Genomic DNA, 10,287 nt, shown 5'->3' on the forward strand with positions numbered 1-10,287 from the left:
CTCTTCTTGTCTGTCTCGCCTCACTCTTCTTGTCTGTCTCGCCTCACTCTTCTTGTCTGTCTCGCCTCACTCTTCTTGTCTGTCTCGCCTCACTCTTCTTGTCTGTCTCGCCTCACTCTTCTTGTCTGTCTCGCCTCACTCTTCTTGTCTGTCTCGCCTCACTCTTCTTGTCTGTCTCGCCTCACTCTTCTTGTCAGTCAGCTGGACTCTCTCTCCTCACTGGAGAAATGAAATCTGATCTGTGATGCGACTGTCGTTCAGCATTGAGCAGCCGTGTTCAGTTTTTAATTGTAGTGTCTGTTCTTTTACTGAACTAAATGATTTTTATTACTGTAAAAAATCTAAACGACGGTGGGGGTCGGTGCCGCGGTGGGCAAGTGACGTAACCGGTGTTGCGGCTTAACACCGGTATCACCGTCAGCACCGTCTATCACGGCAAGTCTATACTGTACATATAACAGACCAAACAAATGTTCCAGTGCAAATCTCCAACCCATTCTCATGAGTCAGGAGCTCCAGAGTAAAGGGTCGTTCACACTGACCAGCGATTCGTTTCATTTAAATGTTTTAATTTTATAATGAGATTTGGGGATGTAATGTGGCCATTTCAAGTAACATGTAAAGTTGAGTAGAGTTGAGCAGAGTTTAGCTTTATGCAAATGTTGAGCGACACAATGGACTCAGTTTTCACAGACACGTTTCCACAGTTATTAACATCAATTTTTCAAAAAAAAATTTTTTTATAATTTCTTTTTTTTTAAATGTATTGTACATTTATAAAACTCTACTTTGTGTAATATTACCTTGTCATTAAATGACAGTTTCTAATACAATGACAAATTTAACATCTTTCATTTTTTCCCTCTTTTGGAAATCATAGAAACACTTTGGTGGTTTATAAGGTCATATCTCACATTTAAATTAGAAGAAAACAATTACAAAACAGCTAAAACTGCTTACAGCACATTTGAGTTTTCATTGCAATTTCAGGCAATTCCAATCATTGATAAACATAAATCTTGTTCATGATATAATAGATTATATATAGCTACTTTACCCTATATCATAAAACATTATTATATTACATTACACTACATTATATTATATTACATTAGCTACTGTGGTTTACAAGGTCATATTTCACATTTAAATAAAAAAACAAATTTCAGCTAAAAACAGTTAAAACTGCTTACAACACATTTGATTTTATAATGCAATTTTAATTGCAATTTCAGGCAATTCCATTCATTGAAAAACATCTTGTTCATGATATAATGCATTATATTCAGCTACTTTCCATTATATTATATTATATTATACATAGTGCTGGGCATCAATTAATCGTGATTAATCACATCCAAAATAAAAAAAAAATGTTTACATAATATGTGTGTGTGGGTACTGTGTATATTTATTATGTATATATAAATACACACACATGCATGTATATATTTTGAAAATATTTACATGTATATATTTATATTAATATAACTTATATTATATATACATATATTTAATATATAAACATAATATATTTTTCTTAAATATATACATGCATGTGTGTGTATTTATATATACATAATACATATACACATTTTATTATTATGTAAACAAAAACTTTTATTTTGGATGCGATTAATCGTTGCCCAGCACTAAATATCATATCATATATTATTTTATTAGGAGCAGGATTTTTTTTTTAAACCAATAAGACATCTCATTTGTGGTTCAGATTTTCAATAAACTATGGCCATTATTGTGCAGCCTACTGATAACATTAACTATTTGACCTCCAGTCCAATCAAATCTCTGTCAGTGTGAAGGAACGGTTCATGCAGTAATTGACTTTCACTCGTGTCAGTATATCTGCACACACAGGTGTAGAGGACGTCGCCGTTGGAAATATGAAATCCTGTAACGTGCGTCATCGCATTACGTCCTCATCTCTGATTCTGTTGATAAGACTGTGGGCAGATATAATCTACCTTAATCTAGCACAGCCTCCCATCACTCCCTCTCCTGGGGACAAATCCTCCCCAAACCACAATCAGGACACGCCGTTCATGCACGCCAACTTTCTCTCCTTACTCAATGTTTCGCATGCAGTCATGCTGTATAATAGTGTCTGTAGATGCAGGTCAGCGAATCATCCAAACAGCCAGATGCACGCCAGAATTTATGATAAAAAATTAAGCAGTGTTATGTTTCTATTCAGATGTTACTACGATGCTCATTTTATTCATTAGGACGTTGTGTCTCAACTGACAGCTTTGATTATATGAACAGAAGTAACCAGCTCATACAATAAAGATGTCTCATGAAACCTGGCAAGAGTTCAAGAGCATATCTGGGGCATCATTTAACCCAAACAAACAAAATAAATAAATAAAACCTCTCTCTCTATATATATATACACACATACCTAATTATTATATATTATTATAATATAAAATATAACTAAAATATTTTTTGTTATTAACATGCATGTATATATTTTGAAAATATTTACATGTATATATTTATATTAATATAACTTATATTATATATACATATATTTAATATATAAACATAATATATTTTTCTTAAATATATACATGCATGTGTGTGTATTTATATATACATAATACATATACACATTTTATTATTATGTAAACAAAAACTTTTATTTTGGATGCGATTAATCGTTGCCCAGCACTAAATATCATATCATATATTATTTTATTAGGAGCAGGATTTTTTTTTTAAACCAATAAGACATCTCATTTGTGGTTCAGATTTTCAATAAACTATGGCCATTATTGTGCAGCCTACTGATAACATTAACTATTTGACCTCCAGTCCAATCAAATCTCTGTCAGTGTGAAGGAACGGTTCATGCAGTAATTGACTTTCACTCGTGTCAGTATATCTGCACACACAGGTGTAGAGGACGTCGCCGTTGGAAATATGAAATCCTGTAACGTGCGTCATCGCATTACGTCCTCATCTCTGATTCTGTTGATAAGACTGTGGGCAGATATAATCTACCTTAATCTAGCACAGCCTCCCATCACTCCCTCTCCTGGGGACAAATCCTCCCCAAACCACAATCAGGACACGCCGTTCATGCACGCCAACTTTCTCTCCTTACTCAATGTTTCGCATGCAGTCATGCTGTATAATAGTGTCTGTAGATGCAGGTCAGCGAATCATCCAAACAGCCAGATGCACGCCAGAATTTATGATAAAAAATTAAGCAGTGTTATGTTTCTATTCAGATGTTACTACGATGCTCATTTTATTCATTAGGACGTTGTGTCTCAACTGACAGCTTTGATTATATGAACAGAAGTAACCAGCTCATACAATAAAGATGTCTCATGAAACCTGGCAAGAGTTCAAGAGCATATCTGGGGCATCATTTAACCCAAACAAACAAAATAAATAAATAAAACCTCTCTCTCTATATATATATACACACATACCTAATTATTATATATTATTATAATATAAAATATAACTAAAATATTTTTTGTTATTATGACATTAATTATATATTATATTATACATAAAGTATTTATATGGTATTATGTATTATTATTGTATTATATGTATGGTATTATTTTTGTTATGATAGTTTTGACACACACACTCACACATATATATATATATATATATGGAATTATTTATTAGTATTGTATTATATGTATGTACACGCGCACACACACACACACACACACATATACACATATACAGATATATTATAATAATTAAAATATAATAAAAAATATTTTTGCTATTATGACATTAATTTTGATTTATATATATATATATATATATATATATATATATAATTTATATTTAATATTATTATAATTAAAATAATGTAATTTTGGCATTGTGACAATTTAATAATTTAGAGAATAATTTATAATAAAATACTAATAATAAATAATATATAGTATAATATAATATTATTAAAATTGTGAATTATCCAAAGATCATGGTGGTATTTGTTGTAATACTTTTTCATTTATTAAAAAAAAACAATATTACAGTAACAGGCTTTACTGTAATACAATAAGAGGGATGAAAATAAATGTCATAATCAATGAATATGAAGGTGAAATATGCCCCGAATATGTTTTGATGAGATTCATCCATTCATTCATGAATTAAATACTAAAAATAAATATTTTGAACACTGTCATTAAAGCCCATTACGAACCACACGATTAACAGTAGAGAATCCAGTCACAATGAATACTGCTGATGACACAAACAGCTTAATATAGTTTGATAATTAGATAAGCACGCGTCGACATCACAGCCTGAATGAGGAGACGAAGAGAAGCAGACATTTCTCAAGACATGCAAGTTCTCAAACTTACCAACAACAAAGAATACGGAGCCACACAGAGAAGGAAAAAAGAAAGTGTCACCCATTATTTACTTCAAGCCATTCTATTATAAAGAGAAAACAAGATTCTGTTGTGACTCTCAGGCAGGGACTCACCATCGTTAAACACTTTCATTCAGTTTGAATTAAATTACTGCCCTGGGTGAATAGTTTAACATGAACACGCAGAAGTTTCCAGCTGAAGCCAGCGCTCACCTGACAAATAATGTGTTCATCAGCACACAAACTACACGTCAACACCAGACAACATTCACAGCCCACATCAACAAGTTCCCCACAGAGAGTCTCAGAATACACTTCAAAATCTACCGCTAGTCACTATTATTGCCATAACCTTGCATACATTAACACTGGCTGCAGCGTTACCAGCCTAAACAATGACTAAATAGCTATTGGACTAGGGCCATGCGATCACAATTGTTGCGTCTCTTCATTAATTAAGCATAATCGTCTGCGATATTTGTCTGCTGGTTATTTATCCAGAAAACGTTTCAATTTTGCATTGTCTTGCATTGTTAAGAAGCCTTCACTAGCTTTCATGGTTGCGGTTGCCAGATGTCAAGAGTTCAAATCCCCCAATTAATCAGAGCTTTTCTCTTAAATGGGCACACTGTCTGCCCAGTGTTTTACTTGAACTTCCCAACCTGGCAACCATCATTTATACTGCGATATTTCAAATTTAAGTGTAATATAACCTATTTTCTTTCATGTGGTCGTTTGCGCTGTTTGCTTGCGACTAAATCTGTGATCAAAGCTCAGTGATGAACTGAAATAAATCTGAAAATTAATCTCAACTATATTGTTTGCGATTGTGGTTGCTGAACAAATGCATGCAACCTCTGCCACAATACAAATTCACTTTTGTCGTTGTTTTAACTGAAAAACACTAATTAGTTAATATTAGGAATTTCAGAGGTTTAGCTTTTGAAAGAGCCTTCTTGTACACGTTTTCATAATTTAAAGAGTGTGTTGATTGATATGATAAATATACATCAGGAAACTAGATGAGGTAAAATAATCAATGTGGGTTGATGTTTTCTTGATTTGTGCTTAATGTGAAAGTGTAACAATTCTGATAATGTAAAAAGAAACGATCCTCTTAAGTGTAATTGAGTAAAATAATCATGATTATCATTTTAACCATTATCATGCAAGCTCTATATTTCACTGTAAAGGGATCAAGATGACAAACCATTTGATTGGAAACATGCATGGATCAACTGTTTATAAAACCAGGAATGTTTATAGAGGAAGTAATTCTATTCCTGCTGTAGCTCAGTTTGTACATGGGAAATCCCAATGCATCCTATGCAATTCACTGCTAGACATGTAAACAAGCACTTACTGGGTGGATGTTGCATCTGATAAAGACTGCAGTGAGACTAAATAAGACAGACGTATGTATCTTGAGTTCTAGCTGGAGTTAAGCTGCACACAACAGAAGCAGCTCAGTTTGACTGAGAGTGTAAGTCACGTGTTGTCAGTCACCAGAACGCGGTGCACACTGTAAAGGGTAGCGTCTGGCCACCCCTGGCTCTGAGATACCCTTCTGTGGTTCTGCATAGGTCAAATCAGCATGCAGCTATGCCTGACTGCATCCCTTTAGAGACCGTCACACTCACAGCCTCGACATGTTCAGAACGGAGCCTGTTTAGACCGACCGATGATTCCCCATCCTCTCCTGCTCTTCCCCCTGTGGCCACACTCTTAAAAATAACAGTTCTTTATTGGCATTGAAGAGCCTTTAACATCCATGAAACCTTTTCATTGCACAAACAGTTCTTTATATTGGTTCTTTAGTATTGTTTAAAGTACAAAAAATGGTTATTTTAAAGGAATAGCTCACCCAAAAATAAAGATTTGCTGCAAATGTGCTCACCCTAAGACCATTCGAGATTAGGATGAGTTTGTTTCTTCATCAGATTTGGAGAAATGTAGCATTGCATCTCGTGCTCTGCAGTGAATGGGTGCCGTCAGAATGAGAGTCCAAACAGCTGATAAAAACATCACAATAATCCACAGCACTCCAGTCCATCAGTGAACATCTGGAGAAGACAAAAGCTGAAACTAATCCATCATTAAGACGTTTTTAACTAAAATGCGAGTCCATAATCAATAATAACGCTTCCTCCAGTGAGTCAGTGTTCTGGTGTGAATCAGGAGAGAAATCTGCACAGATCATGCAGCGTTTAAACAGCTCTAAACTAATATGTGGCTGGATTTTGATGTGAGAGTCAACAGCAGATGCACTTTTTCACTGGAGGAAGCGTTATTATGGAATCATATTTTAGTTAAAAACGTCTTAATGCTGGATTTTTTTTTTTTGGAGCATTTATTACATTTTCAGCAAATCTTTATTTTCGGGTGAACTATTCCTTTAAGAACATATGGTTCTTCAATTGCATTGCTACAAAAACCCCATTTTGGAACCTTTATTTTTAAAAGTGCAAAGACTGACAGAATGGATTAAAAAAAAAAACACAGCCTTGCTTCCAAATATCTTGCAATAGCCGGACAATATTACCCTTTCTGTTTCTCTTATTGAGACGAGAGAATCATTGCGCAGCTGATGACTGAATCAATTATTTATTAACTTTAAGAGTGTACAAATGTGAAGCGCTCTAGTGCTCTGATTTGTCTTTCTAGTGGAGGATCCGGTCTCAGATTAAAACGTGGTCAAGCATAGAGGTCAGTATTTCCCAGTGGCTCTCCTCTGACTCAACTCTCATGAATATTCACTCATGCAACTACGCTAAGAGCCTCGTCTGTAAATGACCCACTAACAACCTGCTTCAGAATATATTATCGATGGCGGCATCCGTGTTCAAAACAGCCTACACAGATTATTCTAGTTGCATCTGTTTGTGTGGTGCATCACAATTATCTGAATATATACGATATAAGAAGTCATCGTGAAAGTGATGACAGCAGTCTATTTATGTCAACTTCAGATGCATCTAGATTTTCTATTTGCAATAAGTTATTGGCAGTGGCTGAACTCTATAATCAATCACAGACAGCAATTTTGAGAGAGCATGAATGCAATGGCGATCACTTAAGAGTCAACAGGCCTATTTGTGTTTATTTAAATGAGTGTTTTAATGTTTTACTTTCATTTGTGATCATGAAAATAAATGCTGAGACAATTGAACAATTACTGTTCTGATTCTAATTCCATTAATGACTCTTTCAGTACTTTTGGGGAAGTAATATTTGGACATTTTAGCCATGCAACAGAGTGCTGCAGGAATCCTAAAACTCGGAAATTAGTTGCATTTTTGCACTTCTGGTTGCACTGTGCCAAAGTCAATGGGTTTTTTGGTTAAAATGTCTGAAATAAGGTATTTGTTTAACACCCTGTTTATCTTAAGCTCAAGATATTTTCACTTTTTATTCTCAGACATAAAATGCATCAGATCTCATGATTTTTAAGCTTTTATGTGTCTTTAAAAAGGCAACTAACAAGGCTTCAAAATTCATAAGTTTCATTTGTGAAGACGAACAAAACATCATAAGAATCACACTCTTTTGCTGGTCACAGCTTATTTTCTGCAGCAATCCAAAAGCCAATGGAAAAATCCTATTGGCTTTTTGTTTTTGTTACAAAAATATGTCATCCCTGAACTTTATTCTTACTAAAGTCTGTTTTGCATGTGTAGCTTCTCACACACTTTAGATGTACAGCCTCACAAAAAATGTTTTTATGTCAGTAATGTCAACAATTATAATCTGTCATAATTGTGACAGAATAATTCACTTTTTTTCTGATCTACTGCCCAAATAATAGCACTTACACTACCGGTCAAAAGTTTGGGATCAGTAAGACTTGTAATGTTTTTACAGAAGTCTCTTCTGCTCATCAAGGCTGCATTTATTTGATCAAAAATACAGAAAAAAACAGTAATCTTGCAAAATGTTATTACAATATAAAATAGTGGTTTCTATTTTAATATCCTTTAAAATATAATTTATTTCTGTGATGCAAAGCTGAATTTCCATCATCATTCCTCCAGTATAAAGTGTCACATGATCTTCAGAAATCAGTATAATATGCTGATTTATTATTAGCATTATCCAAATATTTTTTTGGAAACTGTGATATTTTTTCAGGATTATTTGATGAATAAGAACAGCAAATGCATGAACAGCATTTATTCAAAATATAAATCTTTTCTAACAATATAAATCTTTGCTATCACTTCTTATCAATTTAACACATCCTCGCTGAATAAAAGTTTTAATTTCTTTCAAAAAAAGAAAGAATAAAAATTTACTGACCCCAAACTTTTGAACGATAGTGTATATTGTTAGAAAAGATTTCTATTTTAAATAAATACTGTTCTTTTTAACTTTTTATTCATCAAAGAATCCTGAAAACAGTATTGCAGTTTCCAAAAAAATTTTTGGCAGCACAACTGTTGATAATGCTAATAATAAATCAGCATATTAAAATGATTCCTGAAGATCACGTGACACTGAAGACTGGAGGAATGATGCTGAAAATACAGCTGCGCATCACAGAAATACATTACAGTTTAATGTATATTAAAATAGAAAAACGTTATTTTACACCATAATAATATTTCACAATATTAAATTGTTTCCTGTATTTTTGATCAAATAAATGCAGCCGTGATGAGCAGAAGAAACTCCTGTAAAAACATTACAAGTCTTACTGATCCCAAACTTTTGAGCGGTAGTGTACATCAGAATGATGGTCAGCATTTCCACAAGCAGCTACAGGAAATCATACCGCAAGACCTTTAGCAACAATCCTTAAAAGCAGAGCACTACTTACCGTCTGGAACCTCGTCTGGCCTCTTGCGCTTCTCGTAAACCACAATGATGACCACGAGGATGATGATCTCGGCTAGGACGCCCAGGAAAGGCCAGAGCGGGGCGAGGTGACTCCGCACTCGCAGGATGGTCACGGACTCTTTGGAGCCGATGATGTTTGAGGCGTTGCAGATGTACTCGCCCGGATCTGTGCTGATGTCCAGACCCATGATGCTCAGCTCTGTGAAATTCTCTTTGCTGATGACGAAGAATCGGCCGGTGCTGTTGTCAATGTCCTATGAAGAGAAAATCAATGTAATTCATGACATCACCTCCTCATCAGCTGTCTATGAGATACATTTCAATGTGATTTCAGTGTCATACCATGAGGGAGAGTAAATGATGACAATTTTCATACTTTACATGGATACAGGATACATTACCGTACACATTGTTTTGGGGTCAATACGATTTTTTGTTTAAAGAAACTAATATTTTTATTCATCATGGACACATTAAATTGATCAAAATTGAAAGTAAAGACATTTATAATGTTACAGAAGATTTCCATTTCAAATAAATGCTGTTCTTTTGAGCTTTCTATTCATCTGTGAATCCTGAAAAATAAAATGTATCACAGTTTACACAAAAATATTGGGCAGCACAATAATAATCAGAAATGTTTCTTGAGCAGCAAATCAGCATTTTCAGATTTCAGTATTTTCAGCATCATTCCTCCAGTCTTCAGTGTCACATGATCTTCAGAAATCAGTATAATATGCTGATTTATTATCAGAGCTGGAAACTGTTGTGCTGCTTATTATTTTTTTTGGAACCTGTGATTTTTCAGGATTCTTTGATGAATAAAAAGTTAAAAAGAAGAGCATTTATTTAAAATAGAAATATTTTCTAACAATATACACTACCGTTCAAAAGTTTGGGGTCAGTACATTTTTATTCTTTCTTTTTTTGAAGAAATGAAAACTTTTATTCAGCAAGGATGTGTTAAATTGTTAAGAAGTGATAGCAAAGATTTATATTCTTAGAAAAGATTTATATTTTAAATAAATGCTGCTCTTTTTAACTTTTTATTCATCAAAGAATCCTGAAAA

At 33.8% G+C, this 10,287-nt stretch overlaps 1 protein-coding gene across 1 annotated transcript in view; it reads right to left on the reverse strand.

Annotated features, from left to right (window-relative positions):
- LOC107553363 (neuroplastin-like) overlaps nt 1–10,287 on the reverse strand; it is a 38,692-nt gene that overhangs the window by 3,000 nt on the left and 25,405 nt on the right. Inside the window, exon 6 of the mRNA XM_016235570.1 lies at nt 9,198–9,471. Within this exon, the coding sequence (XP_016091056.1) occupies nt 9,198–9,471 (274 nt within the window). The remainder of the gene's footprint in view (nt 1–9,197; nt 9,472–10,287) is intronic.

The sequence above is a fragment of the Sinocyclocheilus grahami genome, unplaced genomic scaffold (genome assembly GCF_001515645.1).
Source record: "Sinocyclocheilus grahami isolate Dianchi unplaced genomic scaffold, SAMN03320097.WGS_v1.1 scaffold471.1, whole genome shotgun sequence".
Classification (NCBI taxonomy): domain Eukaryota; kingdom Metazoa; phylum Chordata; class Actinopteri; order Cypriniformes; family Cyprinidae; genus Sinocyclocheilus; species Sinocyclocheilus grahami.